The sequence below is a fragment of the Bombina bombina genome, chromosome 7, assembly GCF_027579735.1.
Source record: "Bombina bombina isolate aBomBom1 chromosome 7, aBomBom1.pri, whole genome shotgun sequence".
Lineage (NCBI taxonomy): Eukaryota > Metazoa > Chordata > Amphibia > Anura > Bombinatoridae > Bombina > Bombina bombina.
The window spans coordinates 620696595-620713946 of NC_069505.1; the positions used below are offsets into that span (position 1 = coordinate 620696595).

General features: G+C 41.4%; 1 protein-coding gene across 1 annotated transcript in view; it reads right to left on the reverse strand.

Moving 5' to 3' along the window:
• Positions 1-622: 622 nt before the first annotated feature.
• LOC128635624 (zinc finger protein 614) overlaps positions 623-17352 on the reverse strand; it is a 156047-nt gene continuing 139317 nt past the window's right edge. Inside the window, exons 9-10 of the mRNA XM_053688694.1 lie at positions 10946-11038; positions 623-2866 (exon numbers count right to left, since the gene is read on the reverse strand). Coding sequence (XP_053544669.1) covers positions 1932-2866; positions 10946-11038 — 1028 coding nt within the window. The 3' untranslated portion in view covers positions 623-1931. The remainder of the gene's footprint in view (positions 2867-10945; positions 11039-17352) is intronic.

Here is a 17352-nt window from a genome sequence, read left to right on the forward strand (position 1 = left end):
GCACATATATCTCTCACCTGATCCGTTCAGCTAGCTCCCAGTAGTGCATTGCTGCTTCTTCAACAAAGGATACCAAGGGAATCATGGAAGAAACATGTTAGGTTTGATGTCCCTTTAACCCCCTGGGGACACTTTCGGAGCTTACCTGCACTTACTCCAACATGCAAGGTAGCCGAGTGGTCTGGTATCACCGGGGAATATTGTGACGTCACCACACCCTAGAGTCCTGAAAGTGCCGGGCTGCAGGAAGGAGCTCAAGCAAGCTGGATGGTGGGGGGAGTAACCCATTGATCTCACCTCCCTTAAACCCCCTAAGATCCACCGTTTGAAAGGCAATTGCCTGCTCTTCCAAATACTTTACATTGGGGCTATATAGTGAAAGCAGGTTTACAATGAAATAAAAAGAGAGACCTCTATGACTCAGAAGCCCCTATTTAAGTTTTAATAGCCAGGTGATCACTGTGGTCATCGTTATCACCTGACATGAACAAATGTGGATTTGATTAAAAGGATCATGGAATCCACTATGTGCATAAGTTATGCCGCTATGCGCAAAGGGCCTTATTCATATAAGGATAAACCCTTCTAGTTTTGATTATAGAGATTAGAAAACACACAGAAGTCTACAACCTTTTTATTGACATTTTCATAAAAATATACACTGTTTGTCAAAGAGTTTGTTGTACAGTATTCAAATGTCGTGAAATATAAATAAAATAATGGTATGGCTTGAATACGGTCTGATATTGAGAGGAGTCAATCTAAGCCCATATTCATTTTTTCCCTTGAAAAAAACAAACCTCAGTAATGCACTCTCTCAGCACAAGCTACCCTCTTCAGATGGAGAGGAACCGGAACAGAGGGTAGAGGAAGAAAAAGATACTAAGGGGGCAAATTTAACATTATCCAGGCCGACAATGATCTGACCATACTAGATTACAAATTGCTAGGCGCATTCACTCCCTATATTTATGCACGAAAGGAGAGCTTACCAATCACCTAGCGGGTGTTTTAATCTGCAAACTCTAAACTGTCAGAGAGTGCTTGGGGAGCAGATATTTAAATCACTGCTTTATACATATCAGTTGCAGGCATGAGTGAGCCTGCAAGCAATAGAGGCATTTGACTTTTAACAAATCTACCGCTCCTAGTGGGCGGGTCTCTGCTAACCAGTTTGTATTACTGAGTAATATTCACATATATTATAAAGAACTAAAATAGGAAGGCAGGTTTATGTCAATATCTGCCCCCCCCACACACACACAAGGTAAAATGCTGTATAAATTAAACTTAAAAATACAATGTACTTGTGTGTTTCCCTATATTTCTTAACAAACTCAACTTCAAACCTCCTATAAAACTAGGCACAGCTTCAGTATTGCTAATCTAAATCACAATATTATTACATTAGCTACATCATAAAAAGAACAAAATAATAAAATTAAAAAATATTGAAAATAAATTAGATATATTACAGACATCAGGAATAAAGTATTTATTGACCTAAAATAAAATGTTTTGCTTACCACTGTAAATTTTTCCTGTTTGGGGAGGAATCATTTTGCAAGTTTTGTACATATAACTAACACTAAAATGTTAGCAGACCATATGTTTCTAAATCTCAGTGAAAATACATTTACATATATAATCCTTCAATAGTTTTATACACCAAGGTTATAATGTAAAGAAGGAATGATTAAATTTTAGTAATTCCATTTGCTTCAAAACAGAGATCCTTAATCATACTGGATCTCCAGAAAATGTTAAACAGTTTCACTAATGGCTCAACTATGCTATGGAAGAAGTCAAGTACCCACAGTGTCTTTTGGTGGAACTGGAGCTGTAGTACCACAGTCCTCTGCAGAGGATGTCTAGATCTCTATTTTTTGTTTTAAATACATATACACACATACTACTGTGGCTCCTATATTTTACACAGATTTTTCAACCCCTGCCCTAGAGTGTGTTCTTTGATGATTAATTAGTTGCGTTTTATAGGCAAAATGTCTTCCACAATCATTACAACTATACGGTTTCTCCCCTGTGTGTGATCTCATATGCACCTCAAGATTTGACTTCTTGGCAAACGGTTTCCCGCATTCATTACACCTATGAGGTTTCTCCCCTGTGTGTGTTCTCTGATGTGCAAGGAGACTAGATTTATACGTAAACAGTTTATCACATTGGCTACACCTATGAGGTTTCTCCCCTGTGTGGGATCTCTGGTGTATAATAAGATAATGTTTATGAGCAAAGTGTTTCCCGCATTCATTGCATCTATGAGGCTTCTCTCCTGTATGTATTTTCTTGTGTACATGAAGACTAGATTTACAGCTGAAATGTTTATCACATTCATTACAGTGATAAGGTTTCTCCCCTGTGTGTGATCTCAGATGTACAACAAGATTAGATTTTTTAGAGTAATACTTCCCACATATATTACACACATTCGTCTTACCATCGGGGTATAATCTATGTTCTTTATGAAGATTAGTTTGGGCACTAAAGCCATTTTCATATGCACTATACTGATAATAATTTTCAAGTGTAGGAGTTGCTTGGTATACAGGAAAATCAGATTGTGGATCAACAAAATTACTATTTGTAATCTGTATTTTTTCTCCAGTTCTGTTTTGGTGAAACGACAAAAAGCTCTTGCTTGTAGATGCTTGTTCATGGTAAAACGATTCAGCAGTGGATGTCTGATTGACATCTCTGCAGGTGAATCGTGTGTTAAATGGGGCTCCTTGGATCATTCGGGACAGGTTGGTGTTGTCTCTGATTAGTCCATCCAATGAACCAACGGTATTGTAAGAGTTTTCTAAAAGATTACATTTTCCAAATTCATGTGACTGGACAAGCTGGTCTGTTGATAAAGTAAAAAAAAGAAAAATATTTAAATGTTGTTAATTGTTTTTTGATAATCAGTATGTAAATAATACGTAACTTATATTGTAATCTAAAACATACAAATACATGGCGTACCAGCATAGATTGGAGAAAAGGGGCTCTCAACAAATCAATCTGAAAAACTAAAATGTTTTCTTATTATAGCCATTAAAATATACAACCATGTTTTGGTTCCACATAGAATCGTCAACAAATGAAGAACGATAAAAGCAAAACATTTAGATATATATTTAAAGGAACATTTTTTTTTTCCTTTCATGTCAGATTAACTTGTGATTATTTTAAAATCACATGCTTTAAGGGACAGTCAAATCCAAAATAAACTTTCATGATTCAAACAGAGAATGTCATTTTAAACAACTTTCCAATTTACTTTTATCACCAATTTTGCTTTGTTCTCTTGGTATTTTTAGTTGAAAGCTAAACCTAGGAGGTTTATATGCTAATTTCTTAGACCTTGAAGGCCGCCTCTAACCTGACAGTTTTTCACCACTAGAGGATGTTAGTTCATGTGTTTCATATAGATAACATTGAGCTCACGCATGGGACAAAACCTAGGAGTGAGCACTGATTGGCTAAAATGCAAGTCTGCCAAAAGAACTGAAATAAGGGGGCAGTTTGCAGAGGCTTAGATACAAGGTAATAACAGAGATAAAAAGTGTATAATTATAACCGTGTTGGCTATGCAAAACTGAGGAATGGGTAATAAAGGGATTATCTATCTTTTAAAACAACAATTCTGGTGATGACTGTCCCTTTAAATTGAACAAAGTAATCTACAATGTCTGATTAAAGGGGCAGTTTACACCAGAATTTTTATTTTTTAAAAAGATAGATAATCCCTTTATTACCCATTGCCTAGTTTTGCATAACCAACACAGTTATATAAAACAGAATTTATGCTTACCTGATAAATTACTTTCTCTTACGGTGTATCCAGTCCACAGATTCATCCTTACTTGTGGGATATTCTCATTCCCTACAGGAAGTGGCAAAGAGAGCACACAGCAGAGCTGTCCATATAGCTCCCCCTCAGGCTCTACCCCCCCAGTCATTCGACCGACGGTTAGGAGAAAAAGGAGAAACCATAGGGTGCAGTGGTGACTGTAGTTTTACAAAGATAAATTTGAACCTGACTTAATTGCCAGGGCGGGCCGTGGACTGGATACACAGTAAGAGAAAGTAATTTATCAGGTAAGCATAAATTCTGTTTTCTCTTACTTGGTGTATCAGTCAGGTAACCTAAACGGAAGGCACCACTGCTTGCAAAACCTTTCTCCCAAAAATAGCCTCTGAAGAAGCAAAAGTATCGAATTTGTAAAATTTGGCAAAAGTATGCAGTGAAGACCAAGTCGCTGCCTTACAAATCTGTTCAACAGAAGCCTCATTCTTGAAAGCCCATGTGGAAGCCACAGCTCTGGTGGAATGAGCTGTAATTCGTTCAGGAGACTGCTGACCAGCAGTCTCATATGCCAATCAGATGATGCTTTTCAGCCAGAAGGAAAGAGAGGTAGCAGTCGCTTTTTTACCTCTCCTCTTACCAGAATAGACAACAAACAAGGATGATGTTTGTCTGAAATCCTTAGTTGCTTTCAAATAGAATTTTAAAGCACGAACCACATTGAGATTGTGTAATAGTCGTTCCTTCTTAAAAACTGGATTAGGACACAGAGAAGGAACAATGATTTCCTGGTTAATATTCTTATTAGAAACCACTTTTGGAAGGAAACCAGGTTTGGTACGCAAAACAACTTTATCTGCATGGAACACCAGATAGGGTGAATTACACTGCAAAGCAGACAATTCTGAAACTCTTCGAGCAGAAGAAATAGCTACCAAAAACAAAACTTTCCAAGATAATAACTTAATATCTATTGAATGTAAAGGTTCAAACGGAACCCCTTGAAGAACTGAAAGAACTAAATTTAGACTCCATGGAGGAGCCACAGGTTTATAGACAGGCTTGATTCTAACTAAAGCCTGTGCAAACACTTGAACGTCTGGTACTGCTGCCAGACGCTTGTGTAACAGGATAGACAGAGCAGATATCTGTCCCTTTAAGGAACTAGCTGACTATCCTTTCTCCAATCCTTCTTGGAGAAAAGACAATATCCTTGGAATCCTAATCTTACTCCACGAGTAACCCTTGGATTCACACCAACAAAGATATTTCCGCCATATCTTATGGTAAATTTTCCTGGTGACAGGCTTTCTGGCCTGGATCAGAGTATCGATAACTGATTCAGAGAACCCATGCTTAGCTAGAATTAAGCGTTCAATCTCCAAGCAGTCAGAGAAACTAGATTTGGATGCTTGAAAGGACCCTGTATTAGAAGATCCTGCCTCGATGGCAGCTTCCATGGTGGAACAGATGACATGTCCACTAGGTCTGCATACCAAGTCCTGCGTGGCCACGCAGGCGCTATCAGAATTACTGAAGCCTTCTCCTGTTTGATTCTGGCTACTAGCCGAGGGAGAAGGGGAAACGGTGGAAAGACATAAGCTAGACTGAAGGACCAAGGCGCTACTAGAGCATCTATCAATGCCGCCTTGGGGTCCCTGGACCTGGATCCGTAAAGAGGAAGTTTGGTGTTCTGACGGGACGCCATCAGATCCAATTCTGGAATGTCCCATAGCTGGGTCAGCTGAGCAAAAACCTCCGGGTGGAGTTCCCACTCCCCCGGGTGAAAAGTCTGACGACTCAGAAAATCCGCCTCCCAGTTGTCTACTCCTGGGATGTGAATTGCAGATAGGCGGCAGGAGTGATCCTCCGTCCATTTGATGATCTTGGTTACCTCCTTCATCTCTAGGGAACTCTTTGTTCCTCCCTGATGATTGATGTACGCTACAGTCGTGATGTTGTCTGACTGAAATCTGATGAATTTGGCCTCCGATAGTTGAGGCCATGCCTGGAGCGTGTTGAATATCACTCTCAGTTCCAAAATGTTTATCGGGAGAAGAGATTCTTCCCGAGACCATAGGCCCTGAGCTTTCAGGGAGTCCCAGACCGCACACCAGCCTAACAGACTGGCATCGGTCGTGACAATGATCCACTCCAGTCTGCGGAAGCACATTCCCTGAGACAGGTGATCCTGAGACAACCACCAGAGAAGAGAATCTCTGGTTTTCTGGTCCAGTTGTATTTGAGGAGACAAATCTGCAAAATCCCCATTCCACTGTTTGAGCATGCACAATTGCAGTGGCCTGAGATGAATTCGGGCAAAAGGGACAACGTCCATTGCCGCAACCATTAATCAGATTACCTCCATGCACTGAGCTACAGAAGGCAGAGGAATGGAATGAAGAACTCGGCAAGTAGTTAAAAGCTTTAACTTCCTGACCTCTGTCGGAAATATTTTAATTTCTACCGAGTCTATTAGTGTTCCCAGGAAGGGAACCCTTGTGAGCGGGGACAAAGAACTTTTTTCGACGTTCACCTTCCACCCGTGAGACCTTAGAAAGGCCAGAACAATGTCCGTATGAGCCTTGGCTCTGTGAAAGGACGACGCCTGTATTAAGATGTCGTCTAGGTAAGGTGCTACTGCAATGCCCCGCGGTCTTAGTACCGCTAGAAGGGATCCTAGCACCTTTGTGAAAATTCTGGGAGCGGTGGCCAACCCAAAAGGAAGGGCCACGAACTGGTAATGCGTGTCCAGAAAGGCGAAACTTAGGAACTGATGATGATCTATGTGGATAGGAATATGTAGGTACGCATCCTTTAGATCCACGGTAGTCATATATTGACCTTACTGGATTATCGGTAAGATTGTCCGAATGGTTTCCATTTTGAATGATGGAACTCTGAGGAATTTGTTTAGAATTTTTAGATCCAGGATTGGCCTGAAAGTTCCTTCCTTTTTGGGAACTACAAACAGGTTTGAGTAAAAACCCAGTCCTTGTTCTGCAATTGTAACTGGGTGTATCACTCCCATCTTTAGTAGATCTTCTACACAGCGTAAGAACGCCTGTTTCTTTGTCTGGTCTGAAGACAAACGAGAAATGTGGAACCTTCCCCTTGGAGGAGAGTCCTTGAATTCTAGAGGATACCCCTGAGCAACAATTTCTAATGCCCAGGGATCTGGAACATCTCTTGCCCAAGCCTGAGCAAAGAGAGAAAGTCTGCCCCCTACTAGATCCGGTCCCGGATCGGGGGCTACCCCTTCATGCTGTCTTGGTAGCAGCCGCAGGCTTCTTGGCCTGTTTACCCTTATTCCAGCTCTGCAAGGGTTTCCAGGTTGCTTTGGGCTGTGAAGCGTTACCCTCTTGCTTTGCGGTTGCAGAGGTTGAAGCAGGTCCGCTCCTGAAGTTGCGAAAGGAGCGAAAATTAGCCCTGTTTTTGGCCTTAAACGGTCTATCTTGCGGAAGGGCATGGCCCTTTCCCCCAGTGATATCCGCAATAATTTCTTTCAACTCGGGGCCGAAAAGGGTCTTTGCCTTGAAAGGAATATTTAGTAATTTTGTTTTGGACGACACTTCAGCCGACCATGATTTGAGCCAAAGCGCTCTTCGCGCCATAATGGCAAAACCAGAATTTTTCGCCGCTAACTTAGCTAATTGTAAAGCGGCATCTATGATAAAAGAATTAGCCAGCTTTAGAGCATGAATTTTATCCATGACTTCGTCATATGAAGTCTCCCTCTGGAGCGACTCCTCCAGCGTCTCAACCAAAAAGCCGCTGCAGTAGTTACAGGAATAATGCAGGCAATCGGTTGAAGAAGGAAACCTTGCTGAACAAATATTTTCTTTAGTAAACCCTCTAATTTTTTATCCATATTATCTTTGAAAGCACAACTGTCTTCTATTGGTATGGTTGTGCACTTGGCTAGTGTTGAAACTGCTCCCTCTACCTTAGGGACCGTCTGCCACGCGTCCCGCCTGGGGTCAGTTATGGGGAACATTTTATTAAAGATAGGGGGGGGACAAAAGGTACACCTGGTCTCTCCCACTCCCTAGTCACAATATCCGCCACCCTCTTCGGGATCGGAAACGCATCAGTGTATACAGGGACTTCTAGAAACTTGTCCATTTTACACAATTTTTCTGGGACCACCATGGGGTCGCAATCATCCAACATAGCTAAAACCTCCTTAAGCAGTACGCGGAGGTGTTCCAGCTTAAATTTAAATGCTAAGGAATCTGATTCTGCCCGCTGAGAAACTTTTCCTGTGTCAGAAATTTCTCCCTCAGACAGCACATCCCTCACTGCCACTTCAGAGTGTTGTGAGGGTACAACGGATAAATCATCTAAAGCTTCTGATTGCTCATCCTCTGTTCTTAAAACTGAGCTATCACGCTTTTTAGGAAAAACTGGCAGTTTGGATAGAAATGCCGCAAGGGAATTATCCATGACTGCTGCTAATTGTTGTAATGTAATAGGGCCCAATGCGCTAGAGGTACTAGGCATCGCTTGCGCAGGCGTAACTGGTGTCGACACATGGGGAGAGGAAGGAGGACTATCCTCGTTACCTTCCGTCAAAGAATCATCTTGGGCTACATTTTTAAGTGTCACTGCATGGTCTTTAAAATGTTGAGATACCTTAGCACACTTTAAACACAAATGTAAAGGGGGTACCGCCATGGCTATTAAACACATAGAACAAGGTCTATCTGTAGGCTCAGACATGTTAAACAGACTTAGACAGCACTCAAATACAGTAAAATACAATTTTTGAGAAAACGGTACTGTGCCTTTAAATAATAAAAAGCGCACACTTTTTTACTAAACCTCAAAAAAACATCCAATCTTTATGAAATTTTCACCATATGATCCTAATGCTTGGAAATGATTGCACAGTAAATGTCAAGTCAATTAACCCCTTAATGCCCAAACCGGAGCAAATTAAAGCTGGCAACCGGTTAGCAAACTACAGCACAATGCCACAGTCTTCTGCTGTGGCCCTACCTTCCTTGGGGATTAGTTTTGATCGAAAATAAGCCTCTCTGAAGTCCTCAAGTAATCTTTGGACTCTTCACGTGAAGCTGCATGAAGCTGTCTGCCAAATCAACTGCGCAACTGAGGCGCAAATTTTAGGCCCCCTCCCTCTTCACTCTGGAGTTGTGGGGCCTTCCCAAGCCAAAATAGGTGTCTAAATATATGCCATGCGGAATAAACCCCAAAAAAAGCGTTCCAAATGTAATGCAAACTTGTACAAATATCAGATTTTTGTAATAAAATAATCGATTGCCCCTTAACAGTGTCCACCAGTGTTTTGAGCCCTTTTAACTAAGCCTTCCTTCTATACTAAGTCTCAGAATATGGCTTACCTTCCCCACATGGGGATTCTTGTCAGTCTTCTAGCATTACTAAGTCTTGACTAGAAAAAAGTGACTGAACATACCTTATAGCAGTTAAGCCTGCAAACTGTTCCCCCCAACTGAAGTTTTCTGGTACTCAACAGTCCTGTGTGAGAACAGCAATGGATTTTAGTTACAACATGCTAAAATCGTTTTCCTCTCAGCAGAAATCTTCATCACTTTCTGCCACAGAGTAAATAGTACAAACCGGCACTATTTTAAAATAAACTCTTGATTGAAGAAATAAAAACTACAAATCTAACACCACATTCACTTTACCCTCCCGTGGAGATGCTACTTGTTAGAGCGGCAAAGAGAATGACTGGGGGGGCGGAGCCTGAGGGGGAGCTATATGGACAGCTCTGCTGTGTGCTCTCTTTGCCACTTCCTGTAGGGAATGAGAATATCCCACAAGTAAGGATGAATCCGTGGACTGGATACACCAAGTAAGAGAAATACACCTTTTACCTCTGTGATTATCTTGTATCTAAGCTTCTGCAAACTGCTCCCTTATTTCAGTTATTTTGACAGACATCCATTTTAGCCAATCAGAGCTGGCTCACTGGAACTCCACGTGGATGAGCACAGTGTTATCTATATTACACACATGAACCCTCTAGTGGTGAAAACTGTCAAAATGCCCTGAGAGAAGAGGCGGCCTTCAAGGGTTTAGAAATTAGCATATGAACCTCCAAGGTTTAGCTTTCAAATAAGTATACCAAGAGAACAAAGCAAAATTGGTACAAAGTAAATTGGAAAATTGTTTAAAATTACATTCTCTACCTGAATCATGAAAGTTTATTTTGGACTAGACTGTCCCTTTAAGTATCAAGAACCCAACTGCATTGTATGGTGTCAAGTCCTAAAAGCCAGCGTACCTCAGTTTCTACACACTCAAAGCTTATATCTCCCCTTTATACAGCCTGATAAGGGGTCTGGGATCAAATTTAGATGTTATCAACAGAGCGCGAGCACATGCCCATACACATCCTCTCACGCACATGCCCGTACACAACATCCTCTCACGCACATGCCCGTACACAACATCCTCTCACGCACATGCCCGTACACAACATCCTCTCATGCACATGCCGTACACAACATCCTCTCACGCACATGCCCGTACACAACATCCTCTCACGCACATGCCCGTACACAACATCCTCTCACGCACATGCCCATACACATCATCCTCTCACGCACATGCCCATACACATCATCCTCTCACGCACATGCCCGTACACAACATCCTCTCACGCACATGCCCATACACAACATCCTCTCACGCACATGCCCATACACAACATCCTCTCACGCACATGCCCATACACAACATCCTCTCACGCACATGCCCATACACAACATCCTCTCACGCACATGCCCATACACAACATCCTCTCACGCACATGCCCGTACACAACATCTTCTCACAATAGTAAACTGCACACCCTGTGGGACTAGTAGTTGCCTTGGATGACATGCGCTGCTTCTGCACAGGCTTAGATGCGCGCATCACGTGACAAGATACCCTACATTACAACATGGCAGTATACTTTGGAATATTTAGGCAGTGCTTTCTAGTAGATCTTTAACATTCTAGAATTCTTCAGCATCAGGTGGGCAGCAACACATTTATTGTTCATAATGCTTTGTGCTGGATAAGGGGTTAAAATGCTGTATTTGCTATAAATATTTATGAATATTGCTACAAGCAGACTGCAGTTACCAAGCGATTACTTACCTGCGTGGGTATGTGATGGGATTCGCACATATTTCTCTTCTCGTTCCCCCTCACCTTTCTCATTGACCGCTTCTAAAGCGCTCTCATAGATATCTGGTGATTTAAAAAGAGATTTAGATTTATTCCATAATACATACTCTTTTTGATGAATTTTGTGGTATTTTTCCCTATTGCAGTGCCCAACAAATATATAAATATATATATATATATATATAAATACACACAGGTAGCCCTCAGTTTACGCCGGGGTTAGGTTCCAGAAGGAATGGTTGTAAATCGAAACCGCTGTAAATTGAAACCCAGTTTATAATGTAAGTCAATGGGAAGTGAGGGTGATAGGTTCTAGGCCCATCTCAAAATTGTCATAACACCTAATACATTTATTTTTAAAGCTATGAAATGAAGACTTTAAATGCTAAACAGCATTATAAACCTAATAAAATAATCACACAACACAGAATATATCATTAAACTAAGTTAAATGAACAAAAACATTTGCTAAACAGTATTATAAACCTAATAAAATAATCACACAACACAAACTTCACTTGCATTTTTCTGCAAACAGTTCTTTCTATGCATTCCAATCTGGACTGATTTATAGTCAGGAAGATCTTGTTCCTTTGAAATCTGCTCGATAGCTCAGGTCTGGTTAAACTGATTAATTTCAGCTTGCTTGGCTTTGCTGCAACACAAGCGGACAGCTCCACCTACTGGCTATTTTAATAAATGCTCTGCTTCTCAATGCTTTTCAATAGCAGTTACATGACTGGAAAAAAAAGGTTGTTATTTTGAAACTGTGTAAATTGAACTGTTGTAAAACGAGGGCCATCTGTATGTATGTATGTATATATATATATATATATATACACACACACACACAGTATATAATCCACTGTAATATAGATGCACTCTCACATAAACTACTACAGCTGCCAGGGTGCTCTTAAAATCCTCATGATACTTTCAATAAACGTAATAAGCACTCACTGGTCTGCAGTCAACTGGTTTTACACGAAACAAACCAGTTACGTTTCAGGTATCTCACCACTTAGTCTGATGAAGGTCAACGAATTGTCACTGGTTTGTTTTGTGAAAAATAAAGAACTTGGAAAATCCAATATATATATACATACATACACACACACACACACACACATATATATATATATATATATAACAAAATGTATGCTTACCTGATAAATTTCTTTCTCTTGTGGTGTATCCAGTCCACGGGTTCATCCATTACTTGTGGGATATTTTCCTTCCCAACAGGAAGTTGCAAAGAGGACACCCACAGCAGAGCTGTTTATATAGCTCCTCCCCTAACCCCCACCTACAGTCATTCGACCAAAGGCAAGTAAGAAAAAGGAGAAACTATAGGGTGCAGTGGTGACTGTAGTTTTAAAAAATAAAAACACCTGACTTAAAGTGACAGGGCGGGCCGTGGACTGGATACACCACAACAGAAAGAAATGTATCAGGTAAGCATAAATTTTGTTTTCTCTTGTAAGGTGTATCCAGTCCACGGGTTCATCCATTACTTGTGGGATACCAATACCAAAGCTTTAGGACACGGATGAAGGGAGGGACAAGGCCGGAACTTAAACAGAAGGCACCACTGCCTGTAAGACCTTTCTCCCAAAAATAGCCTCCGAGGAAGCAAAAGTATTGAATTTGTAGAATTTAGAAAAAGTATGAAGCGAAGACCAAGTCGCCGCCTTACAAATCTATTCAACAGAAGCCTCATTTTTAAATGCCCATGTGGAAGCTACCGCTCTAGTAGAGTGAGCTGTAATCCTTTCAGGACGCTGCTGGCCAACAGTCTCATAAGATAAACGGATAATGCTTCTCAGCCAAAAAGAAAGAGAAGTTGCCGAAGCCTTGTGACCTCTCCTCTTCCCAAAGTAGACAACAAACAAGGTAGATTGTGCAACAACCGTTCCTTCTTGGAAAAAAAAAGAAGGAACAACAATTTCCTGATTGATATTTCTATTGGAAACAACCTTAGGAAGAAAACCTGGCTTGGTACGTAACACCACCTTATCCGCATGGAAAATCAGAGCAGATAACTCTGAAACTCTTCGGGCTGAAGAGATAGCAACTAGAAACAAAACTTTCCAAGATAAAAGTTTAATATCTAAAGAATGCATAGGTTCAAACGGAACCCCCTGAAGAACTTTAAGAACTAAATTTAAGCTCCATGGCGGAGCAACTGGTTTAAAAACCGGCTTGATTCTGACCAAAGCCTGACAAAACTCCCGAACGTCTGGAACATCTGCCAGACGCTTGTGAAAAAGAATAGACAGAGCAGATATCTGTCCTTTTAAAGAACTAGCTGATAAACCTTTTTCCAGTCCTTCTTGGAGAAAAGAAAGAATCCTAGGAATCTTGACCCTACTCCATGAGAAACCCTTTGAATCACACCAATTAAGATATTTACACCATATCTTGTGATAGATCTTCCTGGTGACAGGTTTCCTAGCCTGGATCAAGGTATCAATAACAGACTCAGAAAAAACATGCTTTGATAAGATCAAGCGTTCAATCTCCACGCAGTCAGGCGTAGAGAAGTTAGATTTGAGTGTTTGAATGGACCCTGGATTAGAAGGTCCTGCCTCAATGGCAGAGGCCATGGTGGGCAGGACGACATGCCCACCAGATCTGCATACCAAGTCCTGTGATCTTCGAAATGTTTACAGTGTGTATATGAGAGCAAGGAAATATTGCACCCACTTGCAAATGGACAATTAACCCTTTGGCCCCCAAACCGGATTGAAAAAACGTCTTCCACCGGTATAAAACTGCTAAACATCTCACCACAGCTCTGCTGTGGTGCCTACCTGCCCTTAGGGACGAACAGAAATGGAAGAAACCCTCCTTAATGGTCCTCAGACACAGCAGGAATCCTCTAGAGAAGCTTGATGTCTCAGAATGAAAGCAACTGCGCAACTGAGGCGCGAAAATAGGCCCCTCCCACCACACTCTATGTCAGAGGGGCATTAAAGAAACACTCCTAGGAGTTTCTAAAAAAGCCATGTGGACAATTAAACCCCAAAAAATAAAGTTTAAACACTCTCAAAAAATTATCTTCATGTGTAAAAAGAAAACGTTTTTAACACCTTAATCACCAGACACAAATAACATGAGTATTACCCAACCTTGCAAGCTTGATCCCAGTTGTTATTAAATCACTGCACCTAGCTTACCACATTTCCAAAAGGGCTCTGTCAGCATTTTCTAGACTTTATCATCGCTCTAGAAACAGTTATACTGAACATACCTCAAAGCAGGCAAACTGCAGGCCGTTCCCCCAGCTGAAGTTTTCCCATACTCTTCAGTTATGTGTGAGAACAGCAATGGACCTTAGTTACAATCCGCTAAGATCATTATCCTCCAGGCAGAATTCTTCTTCTAATTTCTGCCTGAGAGCAAACAGTACACAACGGTACCGTTTAAAATAACAAACTCTTGATTGAAGATGAAAACTACACTAAATCACCACATATCTCTTTATACTTCCTACTTGTCGAGAGCTTGCAAAGAGAATGAATGGAGGTGGGGGTTAGGGGAGGAGCCATATAGACAGCTCTGCTGTGGGTGTCCTCTTTGCAACTTCCTGTTGGGAAGGAGAATATCCCACAAGTAATGGATGAACCCGTGGACTGGATACACCTTACAAGAGAAATATATATATATACACACACACACACACGTGGCCCTCGGTTTGCACCAGTTCAATTTGACTGCTATTGAAAAGCACTGAGAAGCAGTGCAATGATTAAAATAAGGACAGGCCAGTAGGTGGAGCTGTTTGCTTGTATTACAGCAAAGATATGCAAGCTTAGCAGGTCTGAAATTAATCAGTGTAGTGTACACAGACCAGACCTATCAAGCAGCATTCAAAGGAACAAGATCTAGCAGCCATGAGGGAAACTTTACATCTCCCTGCCCAGCTGCTTGAAGGTCAGGGTGCCTAAAAAAATCAGTCCAGACTGGAATGCATAGAATATCTGCAGACTGGATATTAGCTAACGGTGTATGCTGCTGTTTCAATGCAGAGACCTTACTGCTTTGTTTGCAGAAAAATGCAAGTAAAAAAAATGTTTTTGTTCATTAAACTTATTTCGATGATATATTCTGTGTTGTGTGAATATTTGATACTGTTTATGTTGTTTAGCATTTATAGTCTTCATTTCAAAGCTTTAAAAATAATGTATTATAGGTTAGTTATGTCAATTTAGAGAGGGGCCTGGAACCCAACTCCTTCACTTCCGATTGACTTACATTATAAACTGGGTTTCAATTTACAACAGTTTCTATTTACAACCATTCCGTCTGGAACCTAACCCCGGCGTAAACTGAGGGCTACCTGTATATATATCAAAAACATAATTTATGCTTACCTGATAAATTTATTTCTCTTGTAGTGTATTCAGTCCACGGGTCATCCATTACTTATGGGATATATATTCCCTTCCCAACAGGAAGTTGCAAGAGGATCACCCAAGCAGAGCTGCTATATAGCTCCTCCCCTCACATGTCATATCCAGTCATTCGACCGAAACAAGACAAGAAAGGAGAAACCATAGGGTGCAGTGGTGATTGGAGTTTTAATTAAAATTTAGATCTGCCTTAAAAAGACAGGGCGGGCCGTGGACTGAATACACTACAAGAGAAATAAATTTATCAGGTAAGCATAAATTATGTTTTCTCTTGTTAAGTGTATTCAGTCCACGGGTCATCCATTACTTATGGGATACCAATACCAAAGCCAAAGTACACGGATGATGGGAGGGACAAGGCAGGAACTTAAACGGAAGGAACCACTGCCTGTAGAACCTTTCTCCCAAAAACAGCCTCCGAAGAAGCAAAAGTGTCAAATTTGTAAAATTTTGAAAAAGTGTGAAGCGAAGACCAAGTTGCAGCCTTGCAAATCCGTTCAACAGAGGCCTCATTCTTAAAGGCCCAGGTGGAAGCCACAGCTCTAGTGGAATGAGCTGTAATTCTTTCAGGGGGCTGCTGTCCAGCAGTCTCATAGGCTAAACGTATTATGCTACGAAGCCAGAAGGAGAGAGAGGTTGCCGAAGCTTTTTGACCTCTCCTCTGACCAGAGTACACGACAAACAGGGAAGAAGTTTGACGAAAATCTTTAGTTGCCTGTAAATAGAACTTCAGGGCACGGACTACGTCCAGATTATGCAAAAGTCGTTCCTTCTTTGAAGAAGGATTAGGACATAATGATGGAACAACAATCTCCTGATTGATATTCCTGTTAGAAACTACCTTAGGTAAAAACCCAGGTTTAGTATGCAGAACTACCTTGTCTGAATGGAAAATCAGATAAGGAGAATCACAATGTAAGGCCGATAACTCAGAGACTCTTCGAGCTGAGGAAATAGCCATCAAAAACAGAACTTTCCAATATAAAAGCTTAATATCAATGGAATGAAGGGGTTCAAACGGAACCCCTTGAAGAACTTTAAGAACCAAGTTTAAGCTCCACGGAGGAGCAACAGTCTTAAACACAGGCTTAATCCTAGCCAAAGCCTGACAAAAAGCCTGGACGTCTGGAACTTCTGCCAGACGTTTGTGTAAGAGAATAGACAGAGCAGAAATCTGTCCCTTTAACGAACTAGCAGATAAGCCCTTTTCTAAACCCTCTTGTAGAAAGGACAATATCCTAGGAATCCTAACCTTACTCCATGAGTAACCCTTGGATTCGCACCAATATAAATATTTACGCCATATCTTATGGTAAATTTTTCTGGTAACAGGTTTCCGTGCCTGTATTAAGGTATCAATAACTGACTCCGAGAAGCCACGCTTTGATAGGATCAAGCGTTCAATCTCCATGCAGTCAGCCTCAGAGAAATTAGATTTGGATGTTTGAAAGGACCTTGTATTAGAAGGTCCTTCCTCAGAGGTAGAGACCATGGTGGACAGGATGACATGTCCACTAGGTCTGCATACCAGGTCCTGCGTGGCCACGCAGGCGCTATCAGAATCACTGATGCTCTCTCCTGTTTGATCTTGGCAATCAGTCGAGGTAGCATCGGAAATGGTGGAAACACATAAGCCATGTTGAAGACCCAAGGGGCTGTCAGAGCATCTATCAGCGATCAGTAACAAGGAAGCTTGGCGTTCTGGCGAGACGCCATGAGATCCAGATCTGGTTTGCCGATGAATCAGTTGAGCGAAGACCTCCGGATGAAGTTCCCACTCCCCCGGATGAAAAGTCTGGAGACTTAGAAAATCCGCCTCCCAGTTCTCCACGCCTGGGATGTAGATCGCTGACAGGTGGCAAGAGTGAGACTCTGCCCAGCGAATTATCTTTGAGACTTCCAACATCGCTAGGGAACTCCTGGTTCCCCCTTGATGGTTGATGTAAGCCACAGTCGTGATGT